The following is a 21,272-nucleotide window of genomic DNA, read 5'->3' as shown; positions in this document are numbered from 1 at the left end:
TCGAAACAAGCTCAGTAATGCTTATCTGGTGGGGCTTGTTGATCTCGTACGGGGGTAATCTCACTATATTAGCATGTGTTAAATTTCTCATTAAATTGGCCTGAAGGGCCATGCTTCTGTACCTAAAATCCCGTGTTGCATTGTGTAGTAGGATTTTGCTTTCAGTGTTCACATTTTACTGATTAGGAGTTGTGTTTTACCCTCTAATATGCATCTGATCAGGCAAATCATCGTGTAGGATGTGCTTTTACCTTACAACCGAAACTACCCCCCTTTGGTATTATTTGCTCATTATAGAGTGACTATGCTGCAGCTATAAATAGCTCAGGCAAATAGAAGCCTCTGGCCATCATCGAAGCTAGTGTTCTGGCCAAGACAAGTCTCTTGTTCTCTTCCTCTACTTCTCTTAAGTAGAAACACTGCTGGAGCCAGGAGCAGAAAACTAGTAATGGTAGTGGAGGCAAGGGAACCAGAAAATTGATTGAGTCAGTGCTCACCCGGGAACAGGGTATAGAAGCATAGCTAATCTGCTGGGTCTGAAGCACTTCTAGCTGAAGACTGCTTCTTGAAAGAAATCACCTGAGGCAAGCTGCGTATAGGTAGACCCGACTATTTTTCTTGGCTAAACTTGACTATTCAGTTGCTAGCAATTTTACTACAAGAACTTGCTTTCAACTACACATTTACATTAGTTTGTTCCCTACATTTTTCATAGTTTTGATTAATTTTTACCCTACTTGCTTTTTTTAGTATTATGAAGCAAGGGGAAAAACTGATAGATTCAATCTGTTCAGTGTTTTGGCCCTTTTGCCTAAGACAAAGTATTGGGGGAAAAAACAATCACCTCCAACATGTGTGTTTCTGTAGCAAAGAAGTCTATGGAATTTTATTTTTTAAAACAACTTATGCATGAAGTAGTGCTTGTATTTATCTGTAAGTTTCAGGCTACTCTTTTTGTTTTGTAGTCGACGGTTCATAGTTGCTTTTGGTTTGCTTATAGCTGACAGTTTAGATTACCCCTAATATATGTTATTTTTTCCATTAAATGTGTAACACTTGTCCTTGCTGTGAAAAATATAGCTACTAGAAGCATCTCCATTTTTTTTGCCTACCCCAGATTCCAACTCTAGCATGCAGCATTTTTTAAAATATGTAGCAATTGGGGCATTTAGGGGGTGTTTTTAGGGGTGATTAACTTTTGATTTCCTATGATTTAGGGTTTGTCAACTACAATAGAAGGGAGGGGTGCCGAAGAAATTGCACAGGTGGGCTGCATGAAGGGGATTTTGGTTGTTGAATCTAGGCACATCGGGGCGCATAGACCAGGGCGGGGGCATTGAGGACGACGAACAAGTTAAGCACGGAGGGACGCATCTACTGTTTCGTCAGGTTATCAAGGTTAGATCCTCTCAAATCCTTCCCACAACTGCCCCAATCTAAGCAAATTTTCAGGCAATTTTCTGTGAGTTTTCTCCCTAGCAGTAAGACCTAATCAGCTTAATTTTGAGTTCGATAGGTGCATCCTAGCATGATTACAGCGCTGGTAGGTACTAAGCTGCTACAACAAACTTTCTCGGACCGAAAGTCGCTTCCCTAGCTTAATTTGACTTTAGTAGTTGCATCCCTAAGAAAGCATAATTTGCGTTTATGTGACACTAAGTTGCATTTACATCACCCAACTTTTGTGGTGTAAAAGTTGCTTCTCAGCTTAAATTTTGACTTAGAAGTTGTATTCCTAAGAGGTATAATTTCAGTTTATGTTGTCACTGAGTTGCTTTTTTATTTCACCAAACTTTTATTGAATAAAATTTGCTTCTAAGCTTAAATTTTGACTTGGGAGTTGCATTCTTAAGAAGCATAATTTCTGTTTATAACACTAAGCTGTATTTATTTGACCAAACTTTTCTGGAGTAAACGTTGCTTCTCAGTTTAAATATTGACTTAGGAGTCGCATTCATAAGAAGTATAATTTCAGTTTATAGGTGACACTAAGTTTCTTTTTACTTCACCAAACTTTTCTGGAATAAAAGACGCTTCCCTAGCTGAAATGTTGACTTAGAAGTTGCATATCCTAAGAAGCATAATTTTTATAGTTGACACTAAGTTGTTTTTCATTGCCCTTTTCTGGAGTAAAAGTTGCATCCTAGCTTAAGTTTTGAATTACAAGTTGCATTCCTAAGGAGCATAATTTGTTTGTTTAATCATTTCTCTTCTCCTTTTTTTTGGAGCTGCCTTTAAGTAAAGCATGTTGTTCGGGTTCTATTTCCTCAGGAAGCATGCTTTTTTTAGACATGGAAGTGCCAAAGTGAAAGTAAGTAACATGGAAGCAACAAAACAGAAGGTTTGACTGCGACAACATCAAATGTTGATATTAGGGAACAAAAGAATTATGTGTGTTTAGTGGGTCTTTTCTCGCAAAGAACAAAGCAACAGTGCGGATAAAACATTCACCTGAGTAATCATATGGCTAGAGCGTGCATGTGTTTTCTCTTTTCAGTTTTTGGGCAACATACTTGCAGAATCGGTAACGCCAAACACACCTAAGTGCTTTTTATGCTTTTCTTTTCTGTGTTTTTTGTATAGTGCACCTTTTGCAATATAGTGCACCTAATTGTATTTTTTTTGTTTTCTGTGTTTTCTGCAGCTATCAGGTGTCCAACACAGGGCTATAGCAGCGTGCTACTTTTTGCACCTTCTCTTGCCACAATTTTCTCTCTGGCAACCATGACTACTAGGAGGATCTACTGGGTGTTTCTTATTTTTTATTGTTAGATAAGCAATTTTTGTTGGGGCATGGATCTCTGTTAATGTGATTTCTACCGGTTTTGGAAGGCAAAATGTACCAAAAGCAACTTTGATTAGGTTTTATGTACTGTACCTTCCTTTGATTTCTACAAAGCCCCATGCAACTTTGATCAGCAAAAGTGATTTTAGCTTCTTGTACTTGTACACTAGAGAAGTGCTATGCTCAAATACCATTAAAACCGGGTGGTTTGAGGACCTTTTGATTGCTCGCACAATTCCTTAAGCAACCTTTATTGCTACGAAGTAGGGAATCATGACGTCCAAAAGGTCAGTTGGGGACGATGGAGAAGAAGATGGGATCATGGAGGGGATAGAGAAAGAAAAAGCAAGCAGAGTTGCTTCTTTTTGCTTGGATAAAGGGCAAGGTTTTTTTTGGAAAGGAGATAAGAGACTTAACCAGGTTCTCACTAGCCAAATTTACGATAGTTAAACTCAAAGCAAAACTTGGAACCTGTTGGTCAATTCTTATGATTTTTTTTGCAAAGCAGACATAGTACCTTTCAAACTCATCTTTCTTTGCTCTTTTTTGTGTGCAGGTTACAAAAATTATATTCACAAAAGAAGATGGAAAATTATTGGTCAAGCATGGAGATCTTCTTGAAGAGTGTATATGTGTAGTAGAAACTGGAGGTTGTCCTCGTGCAGTTGACTTTAGCATGAATCTGGGTTCTCTGGAGGAACCATCTAACATGTACAAAGCAGATTCGCTACTCTTTGAATCTGGAGGAGGCATTTTCCTTGTTGAATCCTACATTAGAAGGTTTATTAAACTGCCCTACTGTATTGTCCATGCTGATGCATTTTGAAGAAAAGAGTTGCCACAAAAAGAGTTGCCACAACAACCTGTACAAAGCTGATTTAAAAGTGTAGAAAGTGTTCCGTGGGCTTTGCCTAATAATTGTTTTTGCTTTTGGCCTTTCTTTTTTGCTTGCATGAAGGGGCAACTTTTTTTCCTCACTTTCTACAGCATGGCAACCTAAGAGTTGGCGGGAGGAAACCGCACGGCCGTGCGATGTACCAGGCTGGAAGCACGCCTTGAAATCAAGGAGGCGGCGGGGGATAATATATTCCATTTTAGAAAAAGAATGAAAAGACTTACCATATACGGGTGTGCACCGCGAGGAGCCTAATAGTGCACGATCACCCCATAGTACTGTCCTTTTTTTTGGAAGTGGGCCGGCGAGCTGTGCAGATGCCGAGCAGAATTGGCAGTTTGCAATTGGGCCAAACGAGTGATGGGCAGCCCACCAAAGTCCAGCCCCCTCTCACAGAAAAAGGAAAAAGTCCAGCCCAGACATAGAGAGACAGGGAGAGAGTTGATCCACTCACTGGAAGTCTGGAACAGTGGAACCCTTTCCTCCCTGACACACAGACACGCCGCGCCGCCGTCCGTCGCCCGCGGCCGGAGCGCCTTCCTTCGCCTGTAGCCCTCTACTGCGCCGCTAGAGCCGTCCTATCCCGACCTCCTAGGACCTACCTGGGCGCCGCGCGCCGCCACACTGCAGAGGCCAGAGGATCGCCGGGCACCCTGGCTGCTGCGCCACCGCACCGGAGAAAAGATCCAGCCGCCGGTTCCAGCCGTCCGCCTGCCGCTCCTCTGTTCGCCACTCCGCCTTCCTCCGCCGACCATCCCTCTCCGCCGTCCGCCGAGCAGCCCTCTTTGCCGCTCGCCGAGCACGAGCAGCCCCCCTCCTCCGGCCGCCGAGACAGCCACGCCATCCTCTCCCTCTGCTGCCCCGCCATTGGATCCTCGCCTCCGCGCGACGAACCCTTCCTCCAGCCTCCGAGGACGGCTGCTGTCCTGCTGGTCGGGTCCTAGCTCGCTGTCCGCCGACGCCACTGCTTCCTCTCCTGGCTGGCTGCTACCAGCACCTCGACAGACAACCAAACCATTGATCTGGTACGATCATATCTATTCACATACTACTATTACATCAAGAGTTTCTGCCATGTTTTATCTACCTGTTACATCTTTATTAAACATCAGTTCGAATTCTATAACAACTGTGCAATCGAGCCATGTTTTTTAATGCTTTCGCGCGGGCTAGTCAACAGCATTTGTGGTTTTATGATGGAGGGAGGTTGAGGAGAAGAATTAGTGGGCTGAGGAGACGAAGGTGTTTATGAATTTATATAAGAAATGTTATGGGTCTTTTTGCTAGGAAACGCGGATACGGCAAAAAAAAAAGTCACGTATCGGTTGTTGGATACCTCCTGATACTCCAAAATAATTACATCGCACATATCAAATGATTTTTCTATTTTAAAATAGAAAGAATAAATCGGATACCTGGTGGATACGCATACACCCACTAGGTATAGTGTGAAATGTGATGGGTGTTTTTGTGAGAGGTTTCCATGTTTTGGAATTATAAATTCCAATGTGAATTATCTATTTTTATGTCCTGCAGCTATTTAATTTTGTTGCTTTTGGATCAAACGATTCATTTTTGGTGTCAAGCCATTAATTATGGATCTATTTTTTATTTAGTAAAGAGGAATGATTGTGTATTTGTAGGGATAGGACAAGAAAATAAAAAGCAGAGACTACCTGGGATCTGAAATGCCGGCAGTAGCGCCTCCCTCTGCCATGTGTGGGGCGCTGGAACAAACGATCGTCTCTCTATGCCATGTGTCGGGTGCTGGGACAAACGGTCGCCTCTCTCCTGTCACTGGATTAGAGAGGAAATAGATCAGGTGCAGCTAGGTAATTTCACATGGGTGTCTATTACTCCCTCCGTTCCATAATTCTTGTCGAAATATTACATGTATCTAGACGCTTTTTAGGAATAGATACATCCACTTTTGGGCAAATTTGAGACAAGAATTATGGAACGGAGGTAGTAGCAGTGTAGCGAATCTTGGAGAGATGCGGCTTTTAGCAATCGTCATCTAAAAATTGGAGAATCTATTCCAGGATGTTCACAGACGCTCGGCACAGTGGCGGATCTACATGTAGGTCAGGGGGGGGGGGGGGGGGTTGCCGCCCCCCAGCCTGAATTTTTTTGCTGGCTCTGCGCCATTTGATCAGGGGGAAGACGAAGGGATGCATGTGGGAGGAGGAAGAAAGGGGGAGTACAATTAATAACTAAAATAAAGAAGACGAGGTTATGTACCAATTCAATCATTATTTGTTTGCCGCTGGTGCCGTTGCAGAAGGCAACAGTCTCTGATGTAGTGTCCGTCAACCTGGCTCTGCCTCTTCCCCTCTTAACTACCCACCTCTTTCACCAACTGAGGCCAAGGGAGCATATAGGAGGAGGTGGCTACTTGGGCGAAAGGTTGAGGTTTAGAGGCCGGATATCGTGACCGCTGCAAGAGTGATAGATGGTGAGTAGATAGGCTCTGTAGTTGGACTGGGCCCTAAAATGAACCTGGACTGAGATAATCACATACCTTATGCAAGCAAATCAGAACTATAGGAGGAGGTGGCTACTTGGGCGAAAGGTTGAGGTTTAGAGGCCGGATATCGTGACCGCTGCAAGAGTGATAGATGGTGAGTAGATAGGCTCTGTAGTTGGACTGGGCCCTAAAATGAACCTGGACTGAGATAATCACATACCTTATGCAAGCAAATCAGAACTATGGGCCAACTGTCAAACAAACCATCAAAATGATTGCAATAAGTAATGAAGTAAACCCTTTCTGGAACAGTTGAGAACTACTGCAACAACAAATATTGCCTGAATAAATGAAAAATAAACAATGAACGAATTATATCAGAAAGTGATATGCAAATTGAATATGCTTGTTGGATGTGATTTTTGCTTGGATGGATTTCTTGTACAACTTGCAATTTCTCCTATGATAGTTTAAGAAACACTCTGTGATAATTTGGTGTTGACATAATAATTCGTGGAACCATCTTTGGTGTGTCTGGCATCGTCTGATATCTGGTTTTTCGTATATCAGATTTCCCTCGCAATGGATAATCAAGGCAGAAAGCACAGGATTTTGATGGTGTCTGACTTTTTCTTCCCAAACTTTGGTGGTGTGGAAAGCCACATCTATTATCTCTCACAATGCCTGCTTAAGCTTGGCCATAAGGTATGGTTTCCTGAATAAATTAACTTCTCTGTTCTGCTCATTTATGTGGTTCAAGGACATCCGATAAGCTAGTGTATACGATTTTGATTCGTCCTCTTTCATCAGTTTACGCTTTACCCGCAAATGCATAATTTCTAATGGATCCCGAGGAGCATGCAGATGTGCTGAGTTTCTGTCTGAGGATGTACTGCTTTGGAGATCTTACATACTAATTAAAGCAAAGCTTATAAGTTGTACACAATAATTTATGGTACTAATTTCAAGTAAACTTTTGATAAATTTAATGTGTTCTTCCATAGGTTGTTGTCATGACACACGCGTATGGAAAACGCTCTGGAGTACGATATGTTACTGGTGGCTTGAAGGTTTATTATGTGCCATGGAGGCCATTCCTCATGCAGAATACGCTGCCTACATTATGGTTGACGTTTCCAATTATAAGGACCATTCTTATTCGAGAGAAGATTTCTGTTGTGCATGGACATCAGGCCTTTTCAACACTTTGCCATGAAGCATTGATGCATGCTAGGACAATGGGGTACAAAGTTGTCTTCACAGATCACTCGCTTTACGGTTTTGCTGATGTTGGAAGCATTCACATGAATAAGGTGCTGCAGTTTACTCTTGCAGATATTGATCAGGCCATATGTGTGTCTCACACAAGTAAAGAGAACACTGTATTGAGGTCTGGGATATCTCCAGAGAAGGTTTTCATGGTTCCCAATGCAGTGGATACTGCAATGTTTACTCCCTCCCCCAACCGCTTAAGCTGTGGTGAAATTGTTATTGTTGTGATAAGTAGATTAGTATATCGAAAAGGGGCTGACCTTCTTGTTGAAGTCATTCCAGAAGTATGCCGTCTGTTTCCAAAGGTGGGTTATAATTGTGGCATTCTTTGCATGAAATAAGAAAAAGTGAACTATATGTATGTACCAAAGCAGAATACATTCCTAATGCAGCATATAGATAATGACTTTCTTCATCACTGTCATCCTTCTTATTCTGATCCATATAACAAAATTTTATGACTGTTCAACTTCATAGGATGTTCGGGTTCTTACATTATCATCTCAGACCCTTACTTTCTTTTCTGTTTATTGTCTACATTGTTTTGGATTTAGTAAACTCAGTTGTGTTTCTTCAACAAATAAATTTAAGATCTTCTCAGGTTCGCTTTATTGTTGGAGGTGATGGTCCAAAACGTGTGCGACTTGAAGAGATGAGGGAGAAGTTCTCCCTTCAGGACAGAGTTGAGATGTTAGGGGCTGTACCTCATGCTCAAGTGCGTTCTGTTCTGGTATCTGGTCATATATTTCTGAACAGGTAGCTTTCTTAGTTTTCATATTTTGTAAAATCTTGTTTCTTTCATCCATTCATGTAGATTGTACTTATATGCAGCCTTTTTCTGTCCTCCTTATTGAATTTTTACTTTGCCACTGAATATGGGATGATACTATGATTTGTGGCAGTAGTTGCCAGTTTCCAACATTCATTTTTATCGCAACAAATAAGATTGCTTTTACTGAACTTGTCCATCACATTCTGGAAAACCAAGGCTTCCGTGACAATGATCTCCCATTAACAGGGAAGCTAACATTGATGGATTTAAATGTTTGGAATGCTTAACACTCTCCTTGAGCTGATATTTTGAGCCACTTTGGATCCGGTGGATCTTTTTTGCATCATGGCCACTTTTATTTGAGATTATTGGATTGTGGCTGTGAACATCTGGTCCTTAAAACACCTATGTAAACAAGTTTGAATAAAACAGCGGATGTTCTGGGGAATATTTCTTCTTGAATTCCTAAATCATATTGTAGTTGTTCTATGACAGTTGTGCAGAGTGCAGTACATATGTGGATGAACCACAGTAGTACTGGAACCTAACCTCGCGCTATTTTAGTTCGCTTACAGAGGCATTTTGCATAGCCATTCTGGAAGCAGCGAGCTGTGGGCTGTTGACAGTAAGCACGAGAGTCGGAGGTGTTCCAGAGGTATGTGCTTGACTATTTTGAACTTCTCTTTTGTAGTTGTAGATAACCATAAATTTCTTCTAGTTAGACAATTTACAGTTTCCCTTAAATGGCATCTTTCCAGGTTTTACCAGATGACATGATAGTACTTGCAGAACCAGATCCAGAAGATATGGTACGAGCTGTAAAGAAAGCTATCGACATCCTTCCTGGCATAGACCCCCAAGTCATGCATCTTCGAGTGAGTTTCAACTCTATACATCTGGCAATAGCACTGGTTCCCCTGTCAGAAATGGGCATCCTGCACCAGCTTTTCCTTCCAGTAGAAAATTCTTATGCAAGTTCTTTGGTGCTTATTCAAATCTAACATGCATTGTAGATGAAGAAACTTTATAGTTGGGATGATGTGGCCAAAAGAACCGAGATTGTGTATGATCGGGCAATGCAGTCCTCAAATACAAATTTGCTAGACCGTCTTCCTCGGTGAGTACAAGGCAGAGCACAGATCGTTAAACTCGATCATCTTCTTTTCTTTAAGCAAAAATATTTGTGACTAAAAAAAATGCATGTCAGATTTATTTTTCTTTCATCATCGCGTGCAGGTAAATTTATTAGTACCATTTTTTGCGGGCTCATTGCTAAATTCTATTTATAATTCCTGCTATATGCCATAGAATGGTTAGTTCTAATGGTCAAAGTTGTGGACAACATCACTGCATTTTCTCACAGGCATTAAGCATAAGAGGAAGCCACTAATGTTGTTGTAATTCTGTAAATGGTGTAGGTACCTCACATGTGGAGCCTGGGCAGGCAAACTGTTTTGCCTTGTTATGATCATAAATTACCTAGTATGGTGCCTCCTAGAATTCCTGCAGGTAAATACTGTCTGTCTACCCATGCTTTTCCAATTTTCTCGACATCGATGGGATTCTAATAGGGGTTCTTGGTCTCTCCTTCTCAGCCTGCTGAAGGCATCGAAGAAGTCCCAGACATAGGGCCACTACTCACTCATTTAGATCCAGTAGACGATCCGTGCGAAGCTCAAGGGGATTGAATCCAGAATCAAGGCGTCTTGCAATCGCTGGCCTGGATCACATAGTTAACAAGTACAGAACTCGTGTGTGTTTTAGCTTGGCTCCCACCTCTGGAATTCCTTTTGATTGTGAAGTTACCTGGTCGTGTAGTTGGAACTGAAAGAGAATATATAGGATAAGGTTCTTGTTTTTCTCCTCCCAAAAGACATCGCATCGTCACACCAGCCATATATATAACAAGGCTCTCAGCATCAGATTGTTATAAGGACCTGACCATGGATCGGTTGCTTTCGTTTCGGCGTCTTCTTCTCTGCAATTATATCCACGGTCCACGACTCAACTTGTCACGGGAAGAGCATGATCGACACGGAGAACTGCCGTCCGTCCGTCCTGCAAGTAATATCCATCCTGCTTTCTTCAGGTAGCACGACACGCAGACCGATAATATCTAGCGAGCCAACCTACGGACGCACTACTACTAACTACAGTTATGTTGCTGATAAGTGATAACGACGAGACGATGACTCCCGGTCCTGGGAAGGAAGCCGCCATGCCTTTTCCTGAGAACGGCCGGTCAGTCTCTTTCTCACGTCGAGGAAGATGCATGGGTGCTTTTCACCGTGTACGACGAGCAGCAGCAGCACTTGATTCGTTAGTAATGCTGGTCGCCGTGGCCGGTCTAGTACGGATGACGAAAAGGCCGGCTATGGCGACGTCGGTATTGCTTTCCCTGCAGTTAATTTTGTGGTTTATAGGTTGGCAACGATGTGATTCAAGGGATAGATATATGCCGACATATCCAGTGGAAATCATAAACACATGGTCGATGGTTCAAACTTACAAACCATCTACGTGAACTATCGATCGGTTCTAAAACATGAGGTGCACATCATAATTGAAAATCAAAACACTCACTTAAATAAGCAAGGCTGAAAGGTACACATCCCAGAATGATAATCAAGAAGAATTTCGCAACATTTCCCAGCTAGTTCCATACTACTCCTGATTACTTATATGGGGCAGCATTGGTTCACCTGTCAGTGACGACGACAAGGAGATCTCACCCGTGCTTATCCGGTACACGTCTGTACCATCATTCTTTCCAAAAGCTCCTACTTACATTTCTCACACTGTCTGCATCATTCCGCCCACATATGGATGCTCGCTCGCTTCCAACACACGGATCGGATCTAGCCAGGAAACACAAGGATTTGTTTACCAACAAAGCCTGCCACAATGTATTCTCTTCTCCCGAAGAAGACTTGGTCTCAAATCTGAATTTTACTAGGAATTGTTGTTGCTGGCTGTGCCGGTCGATCGATCGGATGGTTCCACATGGAGGCCGGAAAATCGAGCTTACAGCTTTAACTGCCAGGTAATTTCCTCAGGTGTCAGGTTCCATCCATCCCCGTACAGACGATCAATTAGTTGCCGGCAGGTATATACATATCGATCAAAAGAGTACTGTACTTAGCTAGTGGATCTGTCGCGTCATGCTTTTAATTCCTTACCCACCTTGAATTGAAACCGACCCGTCGTTGCGTCCTCCGATCTGGATTAGGCGCTGCAGTGAGTCAGACTCCACGCGGATCAATTACGTCTGAACCGAAGCTAAGCCGTATTTCAAACAAGGTTTAAATAAATTAATCCGGTTCGTCACGGCAGTGTGTGTGAGTGAGAGAATCACCGAGATCCATTTTCGGTGTCCATCAATTCGACCAACATATCGCATGTTTTATGTAGTACATACATTTGCTGGTATACGTCGTATATATACACATGTATTAATTGCGTTCTGTGTGCGTCATCTCTGTGCCTAGTTCCGAACGGAAAATAAACAAAATCGATTCTGCCTATATCTATCACCCACGGTTTTCCGGCACGATCAGGAAAAGTGAAAACGGGGAAGGAAGAAAGGAAGAAGAACCGCCGCCATTTCTGAACTCTCGTCTCGTCCTCTCCTCGTGCCCGTCGAACCTAACACCAAGAACCTGTCGCATACATACGGTCCACCGTGAACCACGGCCTCCGGTGCATCAGGCCCGTGAGACCGGTGCACGGGCACGGGTGCACGCAGCTTCTCTTGCTCGCTCCAAGAAAGTTTTTCTCCGGCGCCCGTGGACGTGGAGACTGAAGCGCTAGCCTTTTCTTTTTGCGCTCATCTCTTTTCTGCAGTCCAAATGGTAGGTAATCCACTAAAAGCAAGCAGCTGAGTTGTTAACCTCGCAAGGTTGAGCTTCGTATACCCGTGGCAGAGGTGACATAAAAACTTTTCCTAGCGCAAAAAGATCCATGCTTGTGCCTGACTATCACTGCTCTCTCTAGCTAGGACTGCAGAATAATAATACTACCTACAGATTGCACATGAATTTAATCCGGTATGGCTCCAATCATTTAATCCTCCTGACGCAGAATGAGGTAAGCAGGAAATGCGAGGGCTAAAATACAAAACAAAAGCATTTGCAAAAGTGCCCCCTTCTCCCTACCTGCCGGACTTCCCCACAGCAGGTGCTCCCCAACGAGAACACCACCATCGCTACCGCTCTCTCCCTCGACACGAGTTCTCTGGCGTCTCGCTCCGTCTCCGAGGCATCGACTGGCCCATGGACAGCGCCGGCGGTCCACTGCCGGTTTCCGGCGATCGCGCGGTGAGATTCACCCTCAACCAGTCCCTACTGTTCTTTCTCCCCCCCTGGGTCTACCTGTTTCCTTTTCTGCGTGATTTTTGCGGCCGCTATGCTGATTGCTTTGATTCTGTGCTGGACGGCGAATTGATTCTCTAATCCACTATTTGTTTCCGTGTGTTTCGGTCATAATTCGGCGCTTAATTTTGTTGCTCGCGCTAGAAAGATGCTGAGGTAGGTTTGGTGGCGAGTTGGGCGAATCTTGTTGCTTCTACTTCATTTTCCTCTTGGCAACTTCGATTACTACTGGAAGATCGATTTTTTTTCTTGATTTTTTCCTTTACGGTGGCGCCTTTCCGCAATTGTGATGAACAGCTCATGTTTGCCTACAGCTTGTTTCCATATCTGTCACATGGGCTAAAAATACAGTGCTAGCATATAGTGTGAGGTTTCCTGGCCATTTCTGAAGAGTATACATTACTGAAATTTTCTAGTGTATGTGTGATGATTTAGCCTACAAGTGTGGTTATTCAAGTGCGTGCATAGTTTGTTGGATGCATTCTTTGTCTTGGGAATGGAAGATCAGCTTCAATGTCTGGGATTACCTCACACCGATCTCTAGATTTTGTTTTTAGATTATCACACGTTATGTTGATAACACCTGTTCAGCGAAGTAGTGTCGGCGATGGCATCAGGTATGATCAGTCAGGCAGGTAGTATTCATATCTGTGTTGGAACTACGAAAGTCATGGGAAGTCATGGTCCTCATGGAATCTTGAGCCATAGTGATGGTGCTGTGGACTCCTCGGATTCTTGTTCCTTATCAAATTAGAGTTTTAGATTATGTGGAAGAGGAGGGTGTAAGTACATACAGCTGCATTGGAAGGAGTACATCTGGATCTGATGGTGCTACACCATGTGTTTAGAAGCTTTGATGAGCGCCGTGAGCTTGATATTTATCCTCCATTAGTTTTGCAACCTCAGTTTAATTTTATTCAACATAGGTCGTTGACAGGCAGTACTGTTTGCTTCACCATGTAGGTACCGGACCAGGATGACAATGCCCAAAGTGCAGCTGGGCACAATTCGCGAAGGCCAAACCTTTCTTTGCAAATACCAGTTAGGACACTGGAGAACCATATACCTACTTCGACAAGAATTAATATATCCCCCAGCCCCAGTTCGATGAGAACTGGATTGCCACCTAGGCCTAATTCAGCTAGACCAAAATCATCTATCAAGAACATCACCCCACAGCGGAGTTTCAGGTTAAGGAGTTCAACACAGGAAGGTGATCGGACTAACCTTCTAGTTCCTGGGACAGCATCAGAAGGGTCACAGGATAATCCAACTGCACCAAGTTCCTTTTCTTTTAGAAAGGTCATTAATTCGTTATCAGCAAAACGGACGTATTCTTTGCCGGTCACACCTGTAGCAACTTCAGAGAAAGCTTCTTCTCCAGGAATTCAGATAGACAACAAGCCAACGACATCTGTAAGTATATAAAGATTTTCTGTAATACTGCTAGATTATAGCTGTTACACATGCCAGTTGGCAACGAGGCCTTACACTATTTAAAGATTCCAGTTTTGCTAAGGCGATTTAAAAAATGTGTTTTACAATGTTGGCAGAATGAAGAAGTTCAAACACAAATTAGGCGATCACTTTCAGTGCCAGGAAATCGCAAAAACCGGAGTTTGAGGAGAGCAGATTCATTAGGTGTCATCCGTGTGATTCCAACAACCCCACGACCTGTTCCAGCTGATATGACTGCATTACATGATGGCGTTGAAGAAACAGTAGAAGGTATGTAGTCCTTTTAAACCTTACTCTCATATTTCTTCAGACCAAACCTTTTTCCTTCAGAAAGCAACATTTGTTCATCAAAGTCATCCTTGTCAGCTCCTGGAGACGGAGGTGAAGATATTCCTGAAGAAGAGGCAGTCTGCAGAATTTGTCTAATTGAACTCAACGAAGGAGGGGAAACACTTAAAATGGAGTGCAGCTGCAAGGGAGAACTTGCCCTTGCACACCAAGACTGTGCTGTCAAATGGTTTAGCATCAAAGGAAACAAGATATGTGATGTATGCAGACAAGAAGTTCAGAATCTGCCTGTGACATTGTTGAGAATACCGACTCAAACTGTTAACAGACGACTAGTAAATGGTGGTGCTCAGCAAAGAGTAGCTCAACAGTACAGGTAAGGACACTTGAGAGAATAGGTTGACTCACTAATATTTTGTATTGGCCGCTACCAGGCAAGGATATTGTTTTTTTTTCATCTGTCAAGCTTTCTGAATCAGGGACGGGAAAACGTGTTTTCAAATGCATTTTCCATTTTTGTGGGCTTGACTCACTCTTCGAAATTAAAATAGCAATGCAATAAATATCCATTGATGCTTTTGCATGCTCGGCATAACCTGACACTTAAATTTATTACAGATTTTGGCAAGACATTCCAATTTTGGTGATGGTTAGCATGCTTGCATACTTCTGTTTCTTAGAACAACTTCTGGTCTGTGTTCCCTTGCTTCTTTTCTTTACATTTCATTAGAACCATTTTTTTGTTTCAGCTTTGTGAATCCATCTAATTCTCATTTACACTTTCACCGGAACAGGTTACTGATATGAGGGCACATGCACTGGCGATTTCGTTGCCTTTCTCATGTGTGCTGGGCCTCCTTTCTTCCATGATAGCATCCACTATGGGTAATTAAATAACTTCTCATCTTTGCTATTATAAGAAGCACTACCAACGCCACAGAAACTAGTTTGTTTATTGAGATACTCCGTAACTTTTGGAAGTATTTACATTGGACTCTTGGGTATCATGTGGGTTGATTTGTCTTGAAAAGTATTTTATATATCATAATTTTATTAGGTTTGACAAATATGTAAAAATGGAAATTAGCGGCCAAAGTTACATTTTGAAGACTATGTCAATGTCCAAAATGAAAAGCTTTGAAACACTCGAGGGAGTAGTAAACAGGTTTTTCAGTGTTTTGTATGCATTGGAAGACCTAAACTGTGGTGTTTCACTATTGCTTGTTCCAATTTCTAGCCCCAAATTAGCATTGCGCTTGTTGAACTTGCGTAATGAATTCAAAACGTTTGTCGGAAGCCAATGGTGGTATATTCAATTCCAGTATTTCTGTAGTGAAACTATTGTATCATTTGCGTAGGGTTATTTATTTCTTACTATTTGGCCTTCTTGTCAACATTACAATTCAATTCTTTCTGCAGTGACCAAAAGCTATCTATGGGCGTATGCTTCCTTCCAGTTTGCAATTGTGATTCTGTTTGCTCATATATTCTACAACGTGGTACGAAGTTTCTCCTAATTACATCTCAGGCAGATAATGTTTTTATCACACTGCTTACTACCATCACAAATTTGCAGCTAAGAGTGAATCCAGTCCTTGCGGTCCTACTCTCCTCATTCACTGGGTTTGGGATTGCTATCAGCACAAACTCACTGCTAGTAGAATACTTGAGGTGGCGATCTAGGAGGAGGAGCCAACAGTTAGCTCAGCATGCGAATGCAGGCCAGCGTCCAGAATCTGCTAACAATGCTGTAAATGAAAACAGTGGTGATAGACAAGGGCATCATCCAGAATCTGGCAACAACGCTGTATGATCATCCAGGTTTGTGAACAACAAATTTTGAAATATTTAGTTCTCAAGTACTGGGAACTTCAACTTGCTCTCGCATTCGACCTCTGCAGATCAAGACTTGCAACCAATGAGTGTGACTAGCTTTGATATTGATAGCTTGTCGGACTTCAGAATTGCAATCGGAAGATTAGAAACATGGGAGCATCTTCCTGGCATCTGCATTGGAGGTGACATGCCACCTAGAGGTTGCCCATGGATATAGTTAGTATAGCAGTTTGGCATCAAATATGTTGTTTCTTCAGTGTAAGCTTAACAGATCTGAACCTATAAAAGCGAGTGCGGCTAGTTGTTGTGATTTAGTAGGCATATAGGTAAATGAAATATAGGGCCACAGCAGTGAGAGCTCCTTAGCTTGCACATGAGAAGTTTCTGCAAACGAATTTTCGGAGTGCGAGATATTTTAATACAAATTTGTTGGTTTGTGACATAGTTGTCTGAACTCAGAGCCCAGTATTGTGTGTCAACAGAAAATTATGTGTGCAATGTTCATCTGTGTTCAATTTGTTCATTGATATTCTGCTTTCTGTGTTCGATTTGTTCATCGATGTGTATCTTGTAGACATGTGATCTTACAGATATGTTTGAATTTGTTTTATACTGTAGATGTTATGCCCTGGGCATCTGTGTTCAATTTGTTTTCTCATGTTCTACTCTGTGCATCTGTGTTCGATTTTTTCATCGGTGTGTGATCTTATAGATATGTTTCACCAGATAAAAAGTATCATCATAATAAACAACATATCCAACGCAGCTAAGTTCCTTTGTTCCTTTCAAAAAGAGCTAAGTTCCTTTGTTCATCTGCAGGATGTTTCTGAGAACATTGAGCGCTTCTTTCATCTAGGATTGTAATGGCCTGCCCTTTTGAAATCGTAAATGATCCAAGGGTTAAAACCTGGAAAAATTTCCAGGAAGCTGGAGCCAGTAAGAAAAAGACGAAATATGGTGCAAATGATCCTCATTAAAAAAAATCTACGGATTGCAACCAAATACAAATCAAACAAGCTAAACTCTGCTAGGAAAAGAAAATGGAAACGATGAAACAAGAAGCATCCCTGAAGACCCTTTACGTATTACGTAAAGCACGAAAGAAGACGTACTTAGGTTATCGAAACCGTGGAGGCGTGGACTGAGCGAGAAGGCGCCATCTTGTACTGACCAGCCTAGTCCTCTTGGCTGGCGTGCGAGACTGTCTATCTCGGAGAATGATGGATGAGAGCACGCGGCGCCGGCAAAGCGATATGCTTGGGACGCCACGCATGAATCCCACTCGGCTTCAGTTGCGCTCCCTGCCTGCTCTGCTCTGCTCCGCTGCCACCTGTAAGCTCCGGCCTTCCTCTTCTTCTTCCTGATTCCTGTGTGTCCGCGCAAGATCAGATGAGCTAGCTGCTCTAGTTTATCAGGGGGAACTCCGAACTCGCGTTTTCCGAAGCTGTCGTGATTGATTGATTCGGATACGAAATTCTACCCCATTTCCTCCCGCTGGTTTGATTTCTTGGTAGGGAATTAGTAATGAATTAGTTTAGTCTTTTGAACAGCCGGGGATTTGCGTGGCCTGAAGAATGGAACAGTTTTTTAGGCGTTGGGTTCTTCATTTAATTTTGAAGGACTGAGTAGAGTGAATTTGGTGGCGTGCTTCACTCACTGGGATCAGTCTCCTTGTTGATGACGCATCACGCATGGATTGATTCTGATGCTTCACTTGTATTTTCTGTAGCAAACGGTCCAGCTCCAGCATCTGACTAGTACTTGAGATTTCAGAAGTTGAGGGCAGCATGGGTGGTGTGGCATGGAGAGTTGGTTCCAAGGTGCAGAGATGGGGTTGGGAGAACTGCCTCCGGGGCTTCTCGTCTGCTGCTATTCCATCTCAGATGGAGGTTTTCCCTCTACGATTTACATACATCTTGCGTTCTTTCTTGCGGTATCCAAATCCAAAATGCTTGAGTTGTTGACACTTTGCAGAGTGTTGGATTCATAGGGCTCGGAAATATGGGCGCCCATATGGCAAGGAACCTGGTGATGGCTGGATATAAAGTGTCAGTTCATGATATGTAAGCACTTCTTGCCTATTTCAATTTCTTGTGGTGCCTTTAGTCTAATGCGCTGTTCTATGGTTGCATTCAAACTATTATTAGACCATCCAACAAATACTGAATCTGTAACATTCAGCAATGAGAGTGCCATGAAGAAGTTCTCAGATGATGGAATTCCCACAAAACAGTCTCCGCTTGAATTGTCCAAGTCAAGCGATGTCATAATTACCATGCTACCTTCCTCTGCCCATGTAAGCTGTTTACTCCAAGAGATCACCTTCGTTTTCAGTTCCTTTCACCACCTGGATCATATTATAAAAGAGGATGTACATAAATCGGTTTTGCTATTTCTAAGGCACTGACAAATAACTATTTCTAAGTCGATGCTATCAACCATCTGATTCAATCATTGAGATTCATGTAAGATTAATGCAAACTCGAAGAATGGAAAAAATCTGAATCGAATGGCTATGACCATCAACCGAGAAATAACTATTTCTAAGTCGATTGAGAAATAGGCACTCCAATATAATTTCTACAAGAAGGAAATGTTAATTTTGAATTCTTTAAGGAGGATGACAGTACACAAGTACTGGAATCGAATTGTATTAAAATCCTTTCGTAAAAGTCAATTTCTCAGTGATCACATGTTCTTTTCAGGTATTAGATGTATATAATGGACGGAATGGCTTGCTTGGTGATGGGGGGCGAGTTGGACCATGGTTATATATAGACTCGTCCACCGTTGATCCACAAACATCAAGAAAGATATCCATGGACATATTGAGATGTAATTTGAAAGAAAAGAAAGGTTATGATCTGCCACCATACAAAACCACAAATACACTTTGCAGTTGGAAACTTGAATACTTCAGCCTACATGCAAAAAAGATGAAACCAACTGCCATCTTTTTCTTCTCTTTCCTTTTTATCGACCAATAACAACCAATACTAGAAGTATATAAAACCAGGAAATTCATATTTAATACTAGAAACCTATGTGAACATGTGGGCTAAGCATGTGTCTCTTTTCTTCAGGCTACGTCAAAAAGCTGATGATTCTGGATGCTCCTGTGTCTGGAGGTGTTCCTGCCGCAGAAGCCGGGACTCTGACTTTCATGGTATCATTCGTTGATTCACATAACTTACTTTTACAAACATAAAAATACTGAGACTTTGTCGGATCAAACCATATTAGATAGAAGGGCTTGTGTCTTAAAGGAATGAAATATAGGTGGGTGGTTTAGAGGAAGCATATCTAGCAGCGAAGCCTATACTTCTAGCAATGGGCAAAAAGCTAATCTACTGTGGCGGGGCTGGAAATGGCTCAGTAAGTTTGATTTATTCTCACTCTTCACTGAGATTTCTCTATATAGTTCTTGATGATGATTCCAGCTCACTTTTGACATGCATTTTAAGGCCGCAAAGATCTGTAACAATATGGCCATGGCTATCAGCATGCTTGGGGTTTCTGAGGCCTTTGCTCTTGGTCAGAATCTTGGGATCAAAGCAAGCACACTCTCAAACATATTCAATTGCTCTAGTGCCCGGTGCTGGAGTAGGTATTGTCTCCTTCTCACCTATTTGTGGTTTGAGATGCATTAATACAAGCTTTGCTTCTTCAAACATTGAACTGGGTAATGGACCATAATGTTGTATTCAGGTGTAATGAACTGTAGAAAATATTTTTCTCGTCTTCCACGTATGCCTTAAAGTTGCATCATCTTAAGTTCATAATTTCATAACTTCATAGCTTTTTTTGTGGTTAATTTCGACAGTGATACATATAACCCAGTTCCTGGTATAATGGCGGGTGTACCATCATCGAGGAATTACGACGGTGGTTTCACCTCCAAACTAATGGTATGATTCAAATGCAATGGAAATATTCTGCTTGTCGAATTCTGTATATAAGTGGATTGCCTGGTATAAAAGCATTCCTCTAAAAAAAAAATCTTGTGATCACATTGATATGTGTTGCACATTCCCCACTTCTGCATTGTATCGTATATTAAACAGGGCTCGTACTTCACCATTTGAATTCCTCTGCAGGCTAAAGATTTGGATTTGGCCATGGCCTCTGCATCTGGAGTTGGCTTCAAATGTCCCATGGGTTCTGAAGCACTTGAGATGTAAGATTACTACAAAATTTCAGAGAACCTTGCATTGCACATCTTCTTTTTGTTGTGCGACTAAACACTACGTTCTGCAGTTATCGAAAGTTATGCGATGGGGGCTGTGAATTCAAAGACTTCTCCTGCGCATTCCGCCATTACTACACTGGCAGGGATGAAGAATGATCTTGCAGTTTATTATAGCCAACCTGTTGAAATAAACCAATAAAAGTTCTCGAATCCTCTGATTTAGTGTTAAACAGTGCTCATACAAGGTTGTAGTCTCTTGCTGCATTTTCGAGAATTCAAGGTCACACTACGTGTTGGCTTCGGCACTACCTAGAAACCCCCTGTCTGATTAATGAAATATCATGTTTTGGGAGATGTAATCTCTTTTGTGTTGACAGTTTTTCGTGTTCACCTTATTTGCTGTCGGCATCTCACCACTGGACTTAGCCTAAGGACGATACTACAGTAGCATATTGGCCTGAGAGTTGCACCAAACTTGCTCCTTGAATATCCGGAGCCATTGATCCCAGGTGACTGGAGATGAAAGCTTGGATGGAAGGAAGCCGCGAAGAAAAAAAAACCCGAAAAGAAAACACCATTTGGCGAGACTAGGAACCACAAATCGGAACTGGTCTCACTAACTAGCCTGCCGTCAATATTGGAGGAAAAGATTTATCGTGTCGATGAAGAGCCCTAGAACAATGGAGACAAGCCTAAAAAACAAACATCAGCTAACCTAAAATGCAAATACAAAGAGGATTTGGAGGGTTAGGTAGTCTATGGTTGAAGAGAAAGGTGGAATGAAATGGAACGGCTATAGTTTTTCATATTCTAGGAATCAAACACCCGAACCACTGATTTCACCTGGAACAAATCGACTTTTATATTTGATGAATGAAATGGTTAAACATCCATTTTAGTTCCATATATTGTAGGAACCAAACAAGAGGATGGAGATCCA

General features: G+C 42.2%; 3 protein-coding genes and 1 long non-coding RNA gene across 11 annotated transcripts; all 4 read left to right on the top strand.

The window, feature by feature from the left end:
* Nucleotides 1-4,116: 4,116 nt before the first annotated feature.
* LOC100839375 (phosphatidylinositol N-acetylglucosaminyltransferase subunit A) lies at nucleotides 4,117-10,135 on the top strand. 3 transcript variants are annotated; one of them, XM_024456508.1, is made up of 10 exons: nucleotides 4,117-4,705; nucleotides 5,324-5,502; nucleotides 6,718-6,852; nucleotides 7,152-7,724; nucleotides 8,021-8,175; nucleotides 8,756-8,846; nucleotides 8,950-9,066; nucleotides 9,205-9,308; nucleotides 9,610-9,700; nucleotides 9,787-10,135. In XM_024456508.1, exons 2-10 carry the CDS (start codon nucleotides 5,431-5,433, stop codon nucleotides 9,877-9,879), a joined length of 1,431 nt encoding a protein of 476 aa, XP_024312276.1. In that variant the 5' UTR covers nucleotides 4,117-4,705; nucleotides 5,324-5,430; the 3' UTR covers nucleotides 9,880-10,135. The 3 variants fall into 3 exon arrangements, with proteins under 3 accessions (XP_024312276.1, XP_010240729.1, XP_024312277.1); XM_010242427.3 differs by lacking the exon at nucleotides 5,324-5,502; XM_024456509.1 differs by lacking the exon at nucleotides 4,117-4,705 and having other exon boundaries at nucleotides 5,371-5,512.
* On the top strand, nucleotides 5,519-6,385 carry LOC112269689. The gene is made up of 2 exons (XR_002961544.1): nucleotides 5,519-6,067; nucleotides 6,234-6,385. It is a non-coding gene; the product is annotated as an uncharacterized LOC112269689 (long non-coding RNA).
* A 2,186-nt stretch (nucleotides 10,136-12,321) lies between the features above and the next one.
* Nucleotides 12,322-16,670, top strand: LOC100839069. The gene is made up of 9 exons (XM_003563360.4): nucleotides 12,322-12,507; nucleotides 13,525-13,977; nucleotides 14,115-14,289; nucleotides 14,386-14,683; nucleotides 14,926-14,998; nucleotides 15,102-15,192; nucleotides 15,727-15,806; nucleotides 15,884-16,128; nucleotides 16,209-16,670. Exons 1-8 carry the CDS (start codon nucleotides 12,463-12,465, stop codon nucleotides 16,118-16,120), a joined length of 1,452 nt encoding a protein of 483 aa, XP_003563408.1. The 5' UTR covers nucleotides 12,322-12,462; the 3' UTR covers nucleotides 16,121-16,128; nucleotides 16,209-16,670.
* A 648-nt stretch (nucleotides 16,671-17,318) lies between these two features.
* Nucleotides 17,319-20,708, top strand: LOC100838762 (probable 3-hydroxyisobutyrate dehydrogenase, mitochondrial). 6 transcript variants are annotated; one of them, XM_010242414.3, is made up of 11 exons: nucleotides 17,319-17,475; nucleotides 17,873-18,032; nucleotides 18,134-18,206; nucleotides 18,325-18,439; nucleotides 18,849-18,999; nucleotides 19,227-19,309; nucleotides 19,423-19,518; nucleotides 19,608-19,750; nucleotides 19,967-20,051; nucleotides 20,241-20,320; nucleotides 20,401-20,691. In XM_010242414.3, exons 2-11 carry the CDS (start codon nucleotides 17,945-17,947, stop codon nucleotides 20,486-20,488), a joined length of 1,002 nt encoding a protein of 333 aa, XP_010240716.1. In that variant the 5' UTR covers nucleotides 17,319-17,475; nucleotides 17,873-17,944; the 3' UTR covers nucleotides 20,489-20,691. The 6 variants fall into 6 exon arrangements, with proteins under 6 accessions (XP_010240716.1, XP_003563407.1, XP_010240713.1 ...); XM_003563359.4 differs by having other exon boundaries at nucleotides 18,118-18,206; XM_010242411.3 differs by having other exon boundaries at nucleotides 17,337-17,475; nucleotides 17,917-18,032; nucleotides 18,118-18,206.
* Nucleotides 20,709-21,272: the final 564 nt, after the last annotated feature.

This window comes from Brachypodium distachyon, chromosome 1, assembly GCF_000005505.3.
Source record: "Brachypodium distachyon strain Bd21 chromosome 1, Brachypodium_distachyon_v3.0, whole genome shotgun sequence".
Taxonomy (NCBI): Eukaryota; Viridiplantae; Streptophyta; class Magnoliopsida; order Poales; family Poaceae; genus Brachypodium; species Brachypodium distachyon.
The sequence above is the reverse complement of the archived record's forward strand: the minus strand, read 5'-3'. Positions and strand labels throughout refer to the sequence as shown.